This window comes from Balaenoptera acutorostrata, chromosome X (assembly GCF_949987535.1).
Source record: "Balaenoptera acutorostrata chromosome X, mBalAcu1.1, whole genome shotgun sequence".
In the NCBI taxonomy this organism is placed as follows: domain Eukaryota; kingdom Metazoa; phylum Chordata; class Mammalia; order Artiodactyla; family Balaenopteridae; genus Balaenoptera; species Balaenoptera acutorostrata.
The window spans coordinates 93342168-93361066 of NC_080085.1; the positions used below are offsets into that span (position 1 = coordinate 93342168).

The window sequence follows — 18899 nt, forward strand, 5'->3', positions numbered from 1 at the left end:
TTACCAAGGGCATGTTTCACAGAATTAGAACAAAAATTTTTACAATTTTTATGGAAACCCAAAAGACCCCAAATAGCCAAAGCAATCTTGAGAAAGAAAAATGGAGCTGGAGGAATCAGGCTCCCTGACTTCAGACTATCCTACAAAGTTACAGTAATCAAGACAGTATGGTACTGGAACAAAAACAGAAATATAGATCAATGGAACAGGATAGAAAGCCCAGAGATAAACCCACACACATATGGTCACCTTATCTTTGACAAAGGAGGCATGAATATACAATGGAGAAAAGACAACCTCTTCAATAAATGGTGCTGGGAACACTGAACAGCTACACATAAAAGAATAAAATTAGAACACTCCCTAACACCATACACAAAAATAAACTCAAAATGGATTAAAGACCTAAATGTAAGGCCAGACACTATAAAACTCTTAGAGGAAAACATAGGCAGAACACTTTGACATAAATCACAGCAAGATCTTTTTGGACCCACCACCTAGAGTAATGAATATAAAAACAAAAATAAACAAATGGGACCTAATGAAACTTAAAAACTTTTGCACAGCAAAGGAAACTATAAACAAGATGAAAAGACAACCCTCAGAATTGGAGAAAATATTTGCAAACAAACCAACTCACAAGGGATTAATCTCCAAAGTATATAAATAGCTCATGCAGCTCAATATCAAAAAACAACCCAATCAAAAAATGGGTGGAAGACCTAAATAGATATTTCTCCAAAGAAGACATACAGGTGGCCAAAAAACACATGAAAATATGCTCAACATCACTAATTTTTATAGAAATGAAAATCAAAACTACAATGAAGTATCACCTGACACTGGTCAGAATGGCCACCATCAAAATATCTACAAACAATAAATGCTGGAAAGGGTGTGGAGAAAAGGGAACCCTCCTGCACTGTTGATGGGAATGTAAATTGATACAGCCACTATGGATAACAGCATGGAGGTTCCTTAAAAAACTAAAAATAGAACTACCATATGACCCAGCAATCCAACTCCTGGGCATTTACCCAGAGAAAACCATAATTCAAAAAGACACATCCACCCCAATGTTCATTGCAGCACTATTTACAATAGCCAGGACATGAAAGCAACCTAAATGTACGTCAACAGAAGAATGGAAAAAAGAAGATGTGGTACATATATACAGTGGATTATTACTCAGCCATAAAAAGGAACAAAAGTGTGCAATTTGTAGAGATGTGTATCGACCTAGAGACTGTCATATAGAGTGAAGTAAGTCAGAGAAAGAAAAAGAAATATTGTATAATATCGCTTATATATGGAATCCAGAAAAATGATACCAATGAACTTATTTGCAAAGCAGAAATAGAGACACAGACATAGAATGGATGTATGGATACTGGGGGGAAGGGGGGATGGGATGAATTGGGAGATTGGGATTGACGTATATACACTACTATGTATAAAATAGATAACTAATGAGCACCTACTGTATAGCACAGGGAACTCTATTCAATGCTGTGTGGTGACCTAAATGGGAAGGAAATCCAGAAAAGAGGGAATAAATGTATACATATAGCTGATTCACTTTGCTGTACAGCAGAAACTAACACAACAATGTAAAGCAACTATACTCCAATAAAAATTAATTTAAAAATATGAGAAGGCTTCTTTTCTTATGGTAGGAATGAGAGCTAGGAAAATATTCTTCTTGCTCTGTGATGCTTGAGAATTAAAAGGTCATTCTTTGCACACAAACTCTATTTAAGGGAGCACTGCTAATCCAGTGCAGTTAGTAGCTCCTGCATGATATTATTGGAATTACTGATGGTAGGAAAATCAGACCCAAAAAACCCACATTTATAGTTTAAGGTTTTCCTTGTGATTTTCCTGTATAATAGTCACTAAGACCAGTGGGAAATGTGAGATTATTTAACATTCAATCTAGAATTCAAAGCCAAACTCCTTTCTTAGCATTCTCTATGTGTGTTTTCAACAAATGGTGTTTAAATTTTCATAAAACATACATTGTAACTGATAAAAGGCACATTCTAGAAATTGAATTTGCTGGTGCTGATTCAACATCTCATTTGGGAGACAATCTGTTTATGACAACATGACTTCAGCTAAGATCACAAAACAGCTTCTATGTAGTCAGTGAACCACAAGATGGCACCACTGAACAAATATTGTTTATCTCAAGATGACTTCTAGGTTCTTTAGATAAATGCTCAAGAATAGTGTTATCCCTCTTCAAAAGCAACATCAATCACTTCTGATTGATAGAGTGAATAGAGTATGAAAGGGGCAAATAGTAACTTTACAGTAAAGAAACCTGGCAGACATCACTTAAACCAAGTGATCTAGGTTAACTTCACCAGTGATCAGTCATGGTTATACCATGTACTTCTGACATGATGTAATGAGAAGGGCACTTCACCTCTGTGGTGTTCTTTCCTCAAACCCATGACCTCAGTCTAATCATGAGAAAACATCAGACAAACCCAAAGTGAGGGACATTCTATAGAATACTTGACCAGTATTCCTGAAAAGTCTCAAGTTCATGAAAAATAGAAAAGTAGACTAAGGAACTGTCACAGATTGCAAGAGCCTAAGGAGATATGACAGCTAAATGGAATGCAGGTTCCCAATGCAAGTCCTACAAAAAGGACTTTAGTGTAAAAACTGAGGAAATCCTAATAAATACTATAATGCAGTTAAGAGTATTAGACCAATATTAATTTCTTAGTTTTGACAATTGTGCCATGGTCATATAAGATGTTAACATTAAAAGAAGCTGGGTGAAGGATATACAGGAACACTCTTGTACTGTCTTTGAAACTGTTCTCTAAGTCTGAAATTATTATTTAAAATAAAAATAGTTTAAAAGTCAAGATACAGAAGATAGTCTCTGAAATACTAAGTTAACAGGAAGAAGTTTTCCATTTATCTATTATCTGGATATTCTAGACTTCTATGGAAGCTTGCATAATGGTTAGGCATATTAACGCCATATATGGTTCCAAGATCTGGGGTTTAATTCCTCTATAGACACAGTGAGCATGTTTTTAAAACCCCACATTAGGATTCCTTGTCTGTCAAAATAATTTTGTGCAGTTTTCAAGTGAGAGAATAAATCCCAGACAATGAGGATGGAACCAAGTGGATTTTCTCTGTTCTATGGCAATTGGTGGCACCTTTTAAAGATATTCAGTTATCTCACTAATATGTGTCATGAGTATGATGGCCGTGTATTCCAGACTTTAAAAACTTTTGTGGTTTACTAACCATAGATCAAATAATGCAATTTATGGCTAATACCTTTGCTAACAAGCCGAATATTTGTGTTGCACAGGATAGTATTTTGGCCCACAAAAACCTCTTAGAATCAAGGAAGTAAACATTTTAACTCCTCTAAAGGGTGTGTGAGAACCAGTTTCCAACATGTTGTATTTGTGCACACAGATGTGAGTAAATTTTGACTAAAAAGTGTTTATGGGAATAATTAGAAAAACAATACTTTCTACGTCATGATATGGGCTAAATAGATAAAAATATTAATATATATTTTCTCCCAGAGTTGTAAATAAATGTGGGAATCTCCAACATATTTAAATTTCCACATGCAAGAGAATGAAATTGGACCCCTATCTTACGCTACTTACAAAAATTAACACAAAATGGGTTAAGGACTTAACTTGGAGTTGTAAAGCTCCTAAGGAGAGAACATAGGGGGAAAAATTTCTTGACGTTGATCTTGGAAAGGATTTTTTGGATATGACACCAAAAGCACAAGCAACAAAATCAAAAACTTAAGTGGGACTACATCAAACAAAAAACCTTCTGCACAGCAAAAGAAACAATCAGCAAAATGAAATGGCAATCTACAGAATGAGAGAAAATATTTGCAAATCATCTATCTGATGAGGGGTTAATATCTAGAATATTAATTACTTTTCTCTGATCAGTCAGTAACCTACAACATTTTCCTTTCCTTTAAAAATTCTAGTCTGTGGTAGCTGTCACGCTCCACCCAAAACTGCTCGCCTGATCCTAGACATTTCCTTATACCTTGATCATTAGTTTCTGAACTGTATCCCAAGTCCAGCCCTATTCCCTTGCTTAGTTTCTATCCTTCCAGACTTGTGTACTAGTTTCCTAGGTCTGCTGTAACAAATTACCACAAACTGGATGGCTTAAAAGAAAAGAAATTTATTCCCTCACAATTCTGGAGGCTAGAATTCCAAAATCAAAGTGTCTGTAGGGCCATTCTCCCTCTGAAGGCACTAGGGAGGAAGCCTTCCTTGCCTCTTCTAGCTTTGGGCGATTGCCAGCAATCCTTGGTTTTCCTTGACTTTTAGACACACTGGTCCAATCTCTGCCTCTGTCATCACATGGCATTCTCCCTGGGTATCTGTGTCTAAATTTTCCTCTTCTTATAAGGTCACTAGTTATTGGCTTTAGGGCCATCCCTGAGTATGACTTCATCTTAACTTGATTACATCTACAAAGACCCTATTTTCAGAAAAGGTCACACCCACAGGTACCAGTGGTTAGAACTTCAGCATATTTTTGGAGGACACAACTGAACACAAAACACCTTGACATGGCTCTCACACGCCTGACTCCATAAACTGAAACCAACAATCCATGCCATTCTCCATCAGTGCTACAACAATCTAACCAGTATAGCTGTTTAATGCTAGTTCTTAGGCATGAACTGCAGTTAAATCAAAGTGCTGGTGTTTCTAGAGTTACTGTATTTCCTTGAAAGTCTTCTGATCCATTTCTGACACACGGCTTCATTTACAAACAGTGGCTTGCTCAATAGGATTGAAGTAACCTTAAATGTACGGGATTAAATCCTATCAAACATATCAATGGAGAAAATGGAGTTTTGACACTCATGTAGCATGTAACATTGATAGTAATGGTAGAGAGGGATTCTTTTTCTTTTGAGCTTCTTTGATCAGTTGGCTTTATTTTGATGAGAAAACTTGTAGGAATCATCTAAAAACAGTATTCATATACTTCAAAGCATATGCTTTATAAGAGAGGTTTAACAACAAACTAACAATATATTTAAGTATCACTGTCCTGAAATCAAGGAATCTCGATCTTTTGCATAGTTACTCACTTGACAGGTTACCCAAGATATTTAAAATATTATACAGAAATACCACCCCTCATTTGATCATTCTATAAGTTAAAAAGTGTGGCTGTTTTTCACATGAGATCTGTGACTAGTGACAGTCCTTTGTTTAGCCCCTATATTAGTTTACTACAGTTGCAGTAACAAATCCACAAATTAGGTGGCTTTAAACAGAAATTTATTCTCTCATAGTTCTTAAGGCTATAAGTCTGCAGATTCATTCTCCCTCTGAAGGCTCTAGGGAAGAATACTTCCTTCCCTCTTCCTAGCTTCTAGTGGTTGCCAACAATCCTTGGCATCTCTTGACTCATAGCTGCATCACTCCACTTTCTTCCTGTCTTCATATGACCATCTTCCCTTGTGTGTGTGTGTGTGTGTGTGTGTGTGTGTGTGTGTCCAAATATCCCTCCCTTTTCTCTTATAAACATACTAGTCATTGACCATTGTAATCCAGTATGACCTCATTTAACTTGATAACAACTGCAAAGACCCTATTTTCGAGGAAGGTCACAATATGAGGTTATGGGTGAACCTGAATTCTGTGGAGACACTGTCTAACCCAGTACAGCTGAAGAATCAAATCTGCTGGAGAACTATCAGAAAAGACATTCTGTTTCAAGTTCAAGCCTTACTCATATCAATATCAGACTGATTTTTTTCTATGACTACAGCTTGAAATATTTTAAAAGGCAGCAGCCACAAAATAAGAACTGTTATTCCAAACCTCTGTGTTCATTTTTGAAAATTATAAACCTGTAACTTGTACTCACATTTTCTAAGTCCAAGTTCTTAGAACTCAGAGTGTTTTCAATAAGAAAGAATCTTTCAGAACTCCTGTTCATAAATATTTTGGGTTCATATGATTGAGGGCACACTAAATGGTTTAAAGGCCATTGAATTAATTATGTATCACTCTTATCTCTGATCATTATGGAAAACACATTTTTAGTATGTGAAGAGGGGGTCAATAGAAATATCTGTCTGCATAATACCACATAATCAGTTGGAAAAATGCTCAATAAAGCATTTCCTTTTTACCTATCTCCAGTCTGAAATTTTTACTTTTTATCTGGGTGCTTCAGTGCCATGTAAACCTAGATTAAAGATACTAAGAAAGCAATGCCTTCAAATGGCCAATCATGTCCACTACTCAAATCAAACATAAAAAACAAAACTGCATAAATTTGCTTGATTTTTTGAGTGACATGGTTGGGGTTTCTTTAAAATGTTCATAAATTAATATTTCTGTCCTCTATGTAATACCTTATAGTTAATCTCTATATAATATTTTATATTTCATAATAGGCTACAATGTTTAACCTTATTTAATTTTAATATTTTTTACTTTATTTACTTCTTGATTGCTAGATTATATAGCCAGCATTTGATGTTTATTACTATCCTGTGTTTCAGGGACTCCATGAAAAGACTGGTGCACTTACAGCTGTTAAAGTGATGAATGCTCGTAAGGTAATATTACCTCCTATCTGTATTCTGTTCCCTTAGTGGACTATGGTCTTGTGATAAACAGCTCAGAAAATATTGTATTTGTTTTTTCATCATTGTTATATATAATTATCTTAATCTGCATTTATTATATTTATAATTTAATATTATTTCTATCATTAGTATTATTATTTTTATTATTTATTACATTTACACATTAAAAACTTTTACTCACAACAAAAGTGCTATATATTTTAGTATTCTGTAAAAATGAAAAAATATCTGTACTCATGTCTATTTCTAGTTGATTATCTGTTTCCAGGGATAGTAAAAAGTAGATTTCCTCTAATGTTGTGTTAATCCTCTGTTTCATCATATTTCTTTCCCTCCCCAGCCATTCCTTTTGAGAGTTGAGGCCACTAGATTTTCAATGACAGGTAGAAGGAAAATAACTTGTCTGAGATGCACATTTTTCATGTATTTTCTCAGAGATGCGCGAGAGAGACAGTTTAATTGGCACTGTTTCTGCTAACATTCATAAAGCTGTGTCGTGGTTCATAACGTATTGTCATAGAATTTGTTAAGCCCTGATTTCTGTCCTCTTTCTTTAGCATGAGTACCTCACTTTCTCAAGATAATATTAGCATGAGCATAGCAAAGGTCAAAACCTTTTCACTTCACTACACCCTAAAGGAAACTTCTCAAATATTATATTTGAAAAATTGTACATGTTCACTGAGTTGTTATCAATGCCATAAACTGTTCTTTTCCAATTTGTGCAGGAAGTGAATTGCTGAAACTATTTAAAGAGTTGCATGCTTTTTGTTTTGCCAGTAAATGTCAAATGTTGCAAACCAACGTGAGTTTCAATGAATTTTGAGGTTTTGTGGATTTATTTTGCCCTATAAACCATGACTTCCAAATAATCAGCCTGGTGCTTTTTGAGTGAGACTCTCTAAAATACGTATTTCCTTTTTTTAACTTGAGAGACTTTGACCCACACTTAATCTACATTTTAGATACTCTAACTTGAGATAGTTAAAAATCATGTTCAGCCCATAGATAGTGTCAATTACCTTGTTTATTTTTTAGGGGAAATAGCACTTTACTAACACCAAATTGTAATATCCCATTAATGGCAGTTAAATTTGTTACTATGAATTTCGTGCCAAGTTTCTGTATATATAAGAATCTGATTTTTTATTAAAACTATTAGTGAAAATTGAGAGAGGAATAATATTATGTTACTCTTCCATTTAGTACTAGAAGAGCACAAAGCACATAAGAATAAATCATTTTCAGAGTGTACCAGTGGGTTTAATAACATTTTGTTCTTGGCTTTGCAGACCCCTTTACCTGAAATAGGGAGGCGAGTGAGAGTGAATAAATATCAAAAGTCTGTCGGGTGGAGATACAGTGTAAGTACTGAAAGTCTTCATTAGCCCCCAAGCTGTCTTTCCTTTAATATTCAAGTTAAACTAGTCCCTTTTTGTTATATCATTATCTTTAGAAGGCCACCACTAAAATGTTCTTGCCTAAAAGTGATAACATATTTATGTTTTTAACATATTCACATAGTTTCATTCATTATATGTGAACACTAGCATCTATCAGAAAGCAGGGCCTAGAAGAAATGGTTCCCTGAACAGGTAAGTGTTGACTGCAGATGAAGGACTGAGTAAATTCACAGTGCTCTATGCCCTTTAGCTGAGTAATAACAAAAGAGATGATGGGAACAAGAGTGAATTTTGCCTAAAATTGGCCTTGGCAAGGTCCTTTTTACACCTTTTACATGGTATTCCGGACTGACTGGCTTTCCCCCCATTATGATTCTAAGAAACATTGCCATCATATATGAGCACAATGATGAATACTTTTTTGTATGTGTGAGACCAGTAGCAGACAGAAAACCAACAGGCTACCCAGCCTAAGAGTGTTCAGACATCTGGCACAGTACCTGAATACATGAAGGAGTGTGAAAGTGCTTTCTACTTGAAGCTTTTTAACTGCTTTACAAAGCAGTCTCTATTACTCTGATACTTTGCTGGCTCTAGAATAAGTGCTGGCAAAGGAAATTCTTTTTCAGTAGATGTTGATGATCGATGTTAAGGATCTATCAAAATATTCTCTGGGCCTAAATGTAGAATTTTGCTCTGACAATATAATTGATATATTTTTTTCTTAATTGTCTCCCCTGCAGTTAACTATCTAGTAGTCAAATATTTTCAACCTTTTGTATCTTAATAAATATACTCTCAGGCTCATTTAAAATAACCTTTTCCATTAACAATCACATCCAGAAGAACTTTCTAGTTATACTAGGAAGGTATTGGTAAAGAGTTTCATGATTGGTTTAGTAAGTAATGGGCTCCTGTTTTGTTTACAGTGTATCTTGGCAGACAAAGCATATCCAAAAGTAACAGGTAGTACTGATTAATAACATGCTTTGGTTGATCAAGAATCTGTGAAAGGGACTTACCTGGTGGCGCAGTGGTTAAGAGTCCACCTGCCAGTGCAGGGGACACAGGTTCGATCCCTGGTCCAGGAGGATCCCACATCCTGGGATCCTTAGTTGCCCCACGAGCAACTAAGCCCGTGTGCCACAACTACTGAGCCTGCACTCTAGAGCCCTCGGGCCACAACTACTGAGCCCACATGCCATAACTACTGAAGCTCGCGTTCCTAGAGCCCGTGCTCCACAACAAAAGAAGCCACCACAATGAGAAGCCCACGTACCACAACAAAGAGTAGCCCCCACTCACCACAACTAGAGAAAGCCTGTGCACAGCAACGAAGACCCAATGCAGCCAAAAAAATAAATAAAATAATAGTAATAATAAATGATCACATTCTTTAAAAAAAAAAGAAGCTATGAAAGGTAAGATATGAAAATTATAATTGTTTCACCAATTTTGGTTTCATCAAACATTTGTGTTAATAAATTCATTTAAAGTTCATCTCCAAACCCTCTCTGATATTCTTTTATAAGGAAAAACATTTTGATTCTAGAACTGGGTGAAATTTCAAAGCAAGTTTTGGCATCCTTGAGCTGCCTCTTCTTGACAAAAAGCAGGATATTCAGGCCACTCTGGGATCAACTGGCCCTGAGCCAGGAAATGCTATAGCATCATATTACTGGGATATATGTGACAGTTTTAAATTACCCACTTGGCCTGATGGATATAATGTACTTATGTGTTTCTCACAAGCTCAACTTCCTGTTAATTGAGAATGACAAACATACTAATGCTTTCCAAACATATCTGATCTTGGTCTATTGGTTTTGGGGGAGTTTACATTTATATGGGAAACCCACTCTTAAAAGTTTTTCTAGTTGGGAACTTTGTATCCTCTGATTATATATTTTAGTAAGAAAAATAAGTGATCGGCCAGTTAGCGTCTCTAAATCACCCTGAATCCTTTGGGGTAAAGAGTTTGTGACTTGCACACACATCTCATTAAGTCAGGAGTTTATGGAAAGAGCAATAATGTGGAAGTCCAGAAACATGAGTTCAAATGCCAAGTCTACCACTAAATAGCCAAGAAGTACTTGGAAAAGTAGTCTTACCTCTCTAGGCTTCAGCTTTCTCATAGGTAAAATGGCACCAGAATATTTGACCTGCCTATAACAAGGTTAAAAGTATGGTTAAATGTAACTACAGAGCTGCCTAGAGCCCAGCCATTCTCCTCTTCCTGCCTGAGGACATGAGATTTCTTACCCAGAAAGAAAAGGAAGCTCTTTGATATCAAACTACCAAACAAGTTAAATGACTCAATCTAGCCTGTGCTTCTTTTTAACCTGTTCTTTGTGTTCTTATCCTCACACCATCATCTCATTCTTATTTATTGCACTCTTTATGAGTTCATATTTCTCTCAGCAGAACCTTGGTGCCTTGCTAGGAACTGAGAGTGCCCCTGTACATACAGAATTGCTAGTTTCTGAGATTTATTCCTATATGATTGCAGATATTGTTACAATTTCAAAGAAGGGCAACATCACAAGGGAGGCAGAAAGTTTAAGGGTCCTACATGGCAAGAATGAAAGCCAGAAGTATCAATCTTTAGCTTTGTAGAAAACAGGTTAAGGGGATTTGAAGGAAACTTATTAACCAAGCTTCCTTGGGAGGCTGGGATGAAACTGGATCCTGAACTTCCATATAATTCTCATGCTACAAGTGATTGTTTTATTCATCCATGCCTTTATTACACAATAAGTACAAATAGAGCCTGTCATTGGGGTTTCCAACTGGAGAAATACGGCTCCATCACCTCCCCCAAAGACATACAGGTGTCTAGATTTGTTTTATAGTAATTGAATGTTTATGGATAAATCCACCGGAAAATCCTAGGGAAATGCTAAAAAATGTTCTACAGATGTATTTTCCCCTACCTCCAGGTCTTCAAGTCAAGGTAATTGAGGGAAATGCTGAGGAGAACTAAAGATAGTTAGAGGTCCACCCATTAATTGCTTTTAATGCCAGTTGGCCCTGTTCTAATACATCGCCCCAAATAAGCCAAACGTATCCTTTTTCACTGGATTTAAGAACAGGAGTTTAACTGTATCTTTAATTTAACAGTCTTCACTTAATAATCAAGAGATCACTGAAGAAATCAAAGAGGAAATCAAAAAATACCTAGAAACAAATCACAATGAAAACACGAGGACCCAAAACCTATGGGATGCAGCAAAAGCAGTTCTAAGAGGGAAGTTTATAGCAATACAATCCTACCTTAAGAAACAAGAAACATCTCAAATAAACAACCTAACCTTACACCTAAAGCAATTAGAGAAAGAAGAACAAAAAATCCCCAAAGTTAGCAGAAGGAAAGAAATCATAAAGATCAGATCAGAAATAAATGAAAAAGAAATGAAGGAAACGATAGCAAAGATCAATAAAACTAAAAGCTGGTTCTTTGAGAAGATAAACAAAATTGATAAACCATTAGCCAGACTCATCAGGAAAAAAAGGGAGGACTCAAATCAATAGAAGTAGAAATGAAAAAGGAGAAGTAACAACTGACCCTGCAGAAATACAAAAGATCATGAGAGATTACTACAAGCAACTATATTCCAATAAAATGGACATCCTGGAAGAAATGGACAAATTCTTAGAAATGCACAACCTTCTGAGACTGAACCAGAGAGAAATAGAAAATATGAAGAGACCAATCACAAGCACTGAAATGGAAACTGTGATTAAAAATCTTCCAACAAACAAAAGCCCAGGACTAGATGGCTTCACAGGCGAATTCTATCAAACATTTAGAGAAGAGCTAACACATATCCTTCTCAAACTCTTCCAAAATATAGCAGAGGGAGGAACACTCCCAAACTCATTCTACGAGGCCACCATCACCCTGATACCAAAACCAGACAAAGATGTCACAAAGAAAGAAAACTACAGGCCAATATCACTGATGAACATAGATGCAAAAATCGCCAACAAAATACTAGCAAACAGAATCCAACAGCACATTAAAAGGATCATACACCATGATCAAGTGGGGTTTATCCCAGGAATGCAAGGATTCTTCAATATATGCAAATCAATCAATGTGATACACCATATTAACAAATTGAAGGAGAAAAACCATATTATCATCTCAATAGATGCAGAGAAAGCTTTCGACAAAATTCAACACCCATTTATGATAAAAACTCTCCAGAAAGTAGGCATAGAGGGAACCTACCTCAACATAATAAAGGCCATATATGACAAAGCCACAGCCAACATCGTTCTCAAAGGTGAAAAACTGAAACCATTTCCACTAAGATCAGGAACAAGACAAGGTTGCCCACTCTCACCACTATTATTCAACATAGTTTTGGAAGTTTTAGCCGCAGCAATCAGAGAAGAAAAAGAAATAAAAGGAATTCAAATCAGAAAAGAAGAAGTAAAGCTGTCACTGTTTGCAGATGACATGATACTATACATAGAGAATCCTAAAGATGCTACCAGAAAGCTACGAGAGCTAATCAAGGAATTTGGTAAGCTAGCAGGATACAAAATTAATGCACAGAAATCTCTTGCATTCCTATACACTAATGATGAAAAGTCTGAAAGTGAAATTAAGAAAACACTCTCATTTACCATTGCAACAAAAAGAATAAAATATCTAGGAATAAACCTACCTAAGGAGACAAAAGACCTGTATGCAGAAAATAATAAGACACTGATGAAAGAAATTAAAGATGATACAAACAGATGGAGAGATATACCATGTTCTTGGATTGGAAGAATCAACATTGTGAAAATGACTATACTACCTAAAGCAATCTACAGATTCAGTGCAATCCTTTTCAAACTACCAATGGCATTTTTCATAGAACTAGAACAAAAATGTTCACAATTTGTATGGAAACAAAAAAGAGCCCAAATAGCCAAAGCAATCTTGAGAAAGAAAAACGGAGCTGGAGGAATCAGGCTCCCTGAATTCAGACTATACTACAAAGCTACAGTAATCAAGACAGTATGGTACTGGCACAAAAAGAGAAATATAGATCAATGGAACAGGATAGAAAGCTCAGAGATAAACCCACGCATATATGGTCACCTTATCTTTGATAAAGGAGGCAAGCATATACAGTGGAGAAAAGACAGCCTCTTGAAAAAGTGGTGCTGGGAAAACTGGACAGCTAAATGTAAAAGAATGAAATTAGAACACTACCTAACATTATACACAAAAATAAACTCACAATGGAATAAAGACCTAAATGTAAGGCCAGACACTATCAAACTCTTACAGGAAAACATAGGCAGAACGCTCTATGACATAAATCACAGCAAGATCCTTTTTGACCCACCTCCTAGCGAAATGGAAATAAAAACAAAAATAAACAAATGGGACCTAATGAAACTTAAAAGCTTTTGCACAACAAAGGAAACCATAAACAAGACGAAAAGACAACCCTCAGAATGGGAGAAAATATTTGCAAATGAAGCAACTGACAAAGGATTAATCTCCAAAATATACAGACAGCTCATGCAGCTCAATATCAAAAAAACAAACCCAATCCAAAAATGGGCAGAAGACCTAAATAGACATTTATCCAAAGAAGATATACAGATTGCCAACAAACACATGAAAGGATGCTCAACATCATTAATCATTAGAGAAATGCAAATCAAAACTACAATGAAGTATCACCTCACACCGGTCAGAATGGCCATCATCAAACTATCTACAAACAATAAATGCTGGAGAGGGTGTGGAGAAAAGGGAACCCTCTTGCACTGTTGGTGGGAATGTAAATTGATACAGCCACTATGGAGAACAGTATGGAGGTTCCTTAAAAAACTAAAAATAGAACTCCCATATGACCCAGCAATCCCACTACTGGGCATATACCCTGAGAAAACCATAATTCAAAAAGAGTCATGTGCCACAATGTTCATTGCAGCTCTATTTACAATAGCCAGGACATGCAAGCAACCTAAGTGTCCATCGACAGATGATTGGGTAAAGAAGATGTGGCACATATATACAATGCAATATTACTCAGCCATAAAAAGAAACGAAATTGAGTTATTTGTAGTGAGGTGGATGGACCTAGAGTCTGTCATACAGAGTGAAGCAAATCAGAAAGAGAGAAGCAAATACCGTATGCTAACACATATATATAGAATCTAAAAAACAAACAAAAAAATGGTCATGAAGAACCTAGGGGCAAGACGGGAATAAAGACGCATACCTACTAGAGAATGAACTTGAAGGTACGGGGAGGGGGAAGGGTAAGCTGGCACAAAGTGAGAGAGTGGCATGGACATATATACACTACCAAATGTAAAATAGATAGCTAGTGGGAAGCAGCCGTATAGCACAGAGAGATCAGCTAGGTGCTCTGTGACTACCTAGAGGGGTGGGATAGGGAGGGTCGGAGGGAGGGAGACGCAAGAGGGAAGAGATATGGGGATATATGTATATGTATAACTGATTCACTTTGTTATGAAGCAGAAACTAATACACCATTGTAAAGCAGTTATACTCCAATAAAGATGTTAAAAATAAAAATAAAAAATGAAAGTCTTCTTTTTTTTACATACTACAAATATATTTCACTTTGTACAATAAGAGTATTCCTGAAAAGGTTATATAAATTGAACTTTTATAGATGCTGTAGGAGAGCTTTGTTTATTTACAATGAAATGAAATTTATAGCTAGTAGGAATTCAGACCACTTATCTCTCTAGATAGACAGATAGATAGATAGATAGATAGATAGATAGATAGATAGATAGATAGATAGTATTTTTTACATATTTACCACTGTAGTGATTAGGAAAATAATGAATTTAAGCATTTAAAAAGATAGGACAAATCGAACCAATACCTTTAAAATTCAGTTAATCACAAATTAATCAAGGCAGTGTGGTACAAGCATAAGGATAGATACATAGATCAGTGAAATAGAACTATTTCCATATATCTGTGGTCAACTAATTTTTGACATGGGTGAAAAGACAATTCATAGGGAAAGACTAGTCTTTTCAACAAATGATGCTGAGACAACTGGATATCCACATGTAAAAGAATGAAGTTAGTCCCCTACTTTATATGAAAATTAACTCAAAATGGATAAAAATCCTAAATGTAAGAGCTAAAACTATAAAATGTTTTGAAGAAAAATTGGAGTTCATCTTCATGACCTTGGATTTGGCAATGGATCCTTACATATGACACCAAAAGTACAATCAACAAAACAAGAAATTGATAAATTGGACTTCATCAAAATTAAAAATTTTGTTCCTCAGAAGACACTATCAAGAAAGTAAAACGAGCACCTGCAGAATGGGAGAAAATATTTGCAAATCATACACCTATAAAGTACTTATATATAGAATACATAAATAAATCTTACTTTTCAATAATAAAAAGACTATTAACCCAATTTAAAAATAGGGGCAAAGATACTCTATTAGACATGCCTCTGCCCATAAAAAGATCCTTAGCACCATCAGTCTTTAGGGAATTGCAAATCAAAACCACAATGAGACACCACTTTACACCCACTCTGATGGTTATAATAAAACAGAAAATAATAAGTGTTGGTGAGGGTATAGAGAAATGAGAACCATCATTGATCTGGGAATGTAAAATGGTGTAGCCACTGTGGAAAAGTTTGGCATTTCAACAAAATGTTAAATATAGCATTACCATTTGACCTAACAATTTCACTGCTAGGTATATACCAAAGAGAAATGAAAACATATCCACACAAAAAATTGATATGAATGCTCATAGCAGCATTATTCATAAGAGCCAAAGGGTAGAAATAACTCCTTCAGTTGATGAATGGTAGATGAAAAGGAATGAAATACTGATATGTATTACAAATGGATGAATCCTGGGGGAAAAAAGCTAGTCATAAAAGTTCACATACTGTATGATTTTCATTTATATAAGGTGTTAAGTATAGATAAATCTACAGAGATAAAAAATATATTTGTGGTTGCCTAAAGCTGGGATGTGTGTGCAGAATTTGGGGGTGATAGCTAAAGGGTATGGGGTTTCCTCTTGGGGTGATAAAAATGTTCTAAAATTGATTGTGGTGATGGTTGAATAATTTTGTAAATATACTAAAAACCATTGAATTTTACACTTTAATTGGGTGATTCCAGTTAGTGAAAACTTTATACAGTGGCCATTGCTGCTGGTCCAGGGATCACACTTTAAGAACCATTTAATTAAAAGATATTTAATTAACCTTTATTTTCTCCCAAATTCCCAGTTAACCCCAGATCTCCATTCTGACAATTCTAGTTGAGATCTTATTATAAATTGCTGTGGGATATAATGGGTTGCCATAGGATTCTCCTTCTTTGATCTACTATAGTTTAGGGTCCCGTAGTCATTGAGTGGCATAGCTTCGGCATTTTATTGTCTATTCTTATTCTACAGGATGAAGAAGAAGATCTCAGGACTGAACTCAACCTTTTGAAGAAGTACTCTTTCCACAAGAACATTGTGTCCTTCTATGGTGCATTTTTCAAACTGAGTCCCCCTGGCCAGAGACATCAACTTTGGGTGTGTATTCAGTTACCTTGATCTTATTGCATAAGACTAAGTCTCACTTGAGGGCATAAACTTTCATAAGCTGAGATGTCATTTTTGTGCACCTACAGGAAAACTTAAGCATTCAACTGATCAAAGTAGTATAGAAAAAAAAGTGCTCTGATTCCTGGATATGGGAGTGATAAAATATGGAAAAATAAATTAAGTGCCTGTCAAGGGACTCAGGGGTAGGATGGGAGAAGACTCAAATGAATACTGGAAATATCTAACTTTTTTTTTTTTTAAATAGAGTTTTGTTGCTTTTAACTTTATGTAGTTACTACATTTACTTGTAAATTAAAGGTATAGCTAAGGAGACTACCTGATGGACTTGGGAATAATGACTGGATAAATATCGATTCTAATTCACATTTGGGAAGAGCATATGAATGCAATTTAAGTGTTTGCTAAGTATATGCACTTATGTTTAAACATAATTCCTAGAAACTGTTTTCTAAATGGTTAGTTGACATCCTTTTCTTAGGCTTCATGCCTATAGTATCATGAATTACAAATCAGTGAAGATATAAATTTTAGAGGCTAAGTGAGACCCATGCTACAGTTAACAGAATTGTTGCTGCCTCCCCCTATAGGAGACGTAATCAAATCACAAGAAAATGAGCTTTGATCAAGGATATCTTTATTTAAAAAGGAATATTTAGAACATAATCTGGGGTCGGTGTACACTTGCTTGCATTTCAATTTCTAGTCCAAGTCAAGAGTAGTATTTTTTTTAAAAATAATGGCTGAGACTTTTCAGGATCTTCAAGAGTCAAAGAAAAATTCTGTTACATTTTATGTGTGAACTTTAGGAAGCAGGATAGTGGACATAGAAAGGTTTTCAACAAGGGATTGAATTGAAACAGTGGTTCTCAAACTTTAGCCTGCATCAGAATTTCATGGGGATCCTGATAAAACACATATTGCTGGGCCCCACCCACAGAGTTACTGATTCAATTGGTCTGGGGTGTGGGTCCACAAATTTGGACTTTTTAACAAGTTTACAGGTGATGTTGATGCTATTCATCTGGGTACCACACTTCGAGAACCCTCAAATTTAGAGATCTTCGATTTAACCCTATTTTCTCCCAAATGTCCAGTTAACTAAATCCTCTATTCTCTGACAATTCCAGTTCAGATTTTATTAAATATCACTGAACATTTTTCATGGCTGCTGTTTTTCTTTTTCTTTTGGGGGGGCATACAACATTTGTCTTTTAATATATTTTTACTTACAAGTTTTTTTCCTCCTGACAGTATGGCGGTCTACTTATTAGATATGTTTCTTAGTGCTCAATTTGTTCAGTCATTCAACATCTATTCATTCAAAAACCATCTACTTGCCAGGCTTTGCTAGATGCTGGGAATACCATGATAAGATGAATTGACATGACCCTGGCCCACTGGCACTTAAAGTTTATTTGCAAAGACAAATATCAATCAAATAATCACACAAATAAATGTATAATTTGTCAGAAGGGAAATAACATGCTTCTGAGTGGGCAAATAACAAAGGAATCTAAGTTAGGGAATGGGAAGCTCTTCCTTGAGAAACTTTTTCTTGCACTGAGATCTGAAGGATGAATAGGCACTGCATGCAAAAGTTATTTGTTGAGGTAAGAATTTTCATGGGACCATTCACACTTTCTTTCCCATGTTAATCAGAACACACAGGAAGTAAATGACTAAATAATTACCATTTATAAAATGTATGTGCCAGGCACTGTGCTTACAAAGCCAGGAAAATGAGAATGCCTTGCATTCCTTTCATAGTAGAGCTCTTCTGACTCTGGTAATACTAGCAAGATTTTCCAATGTTCATCTTAGTGAATGGCTTTAATTCATGTTTGTCGTGATTCAAAATGAGCCCCTTTTCTTCCATTACCACAGTGTATATGTTGTGCCTGTTTGATATAGTTGACATGCAAATTAACCTTTTGGGTTTATCTGTATTACTGGTTTTGTTAGGCTGTTTTTCTTTTCTTCTTTTTTGGGAGAGTGTACTCAGGTAAAAGACACATGATATATCAGTTGTGAACAAATATAAAATAAGGGAGTAATTTTCTGAAAAGAAAATCTTAGTATTCCAAAAGGAAATAAGGTAGACTTTTTGAATATTCATGATTTGTGGTTTATCCTTTTGCTTCCCTTCATCTATGGCAATAATTAACTTACCTACACTTTTTTTTTTTAAAGGCATGTCTTGTTCTACTGGCAAGGTAGTATTGACATGGGCACTAATGCATAAACCTGT

The 18899-nt window shown here is 35.5% G+C and overlaps 1 protein-coding gene across 2 annotated transcripts in view; it reads left to right on the forward strand.

Moving 5' to 3' along the window:
* The window catches only part of NRK (Nik related kinase), a 143441-nt gene that overhangs the window by 55719 nt on the left and 68823 nt on the right, over window positions 1-18899 (forward strand). For both annotated transcript variants that reach the window (XM_057537526.1, XM_057537527.1), the window contains exons 3-5: window positions 6560-6616; window positions 7939-8010; window positions 16493-16618. In XM_057537526.1, coding sequence (XP_057393509.1) covers window positions 6560-6616; window positions 7939-8010; window positions 16493-16618 — 255 coding nt within the window. The remainder of the gene's footprint in view (window positions 1-6559; window positions 6617-7938; window positions 8011-16492; window positions 16619-18899) is intronic.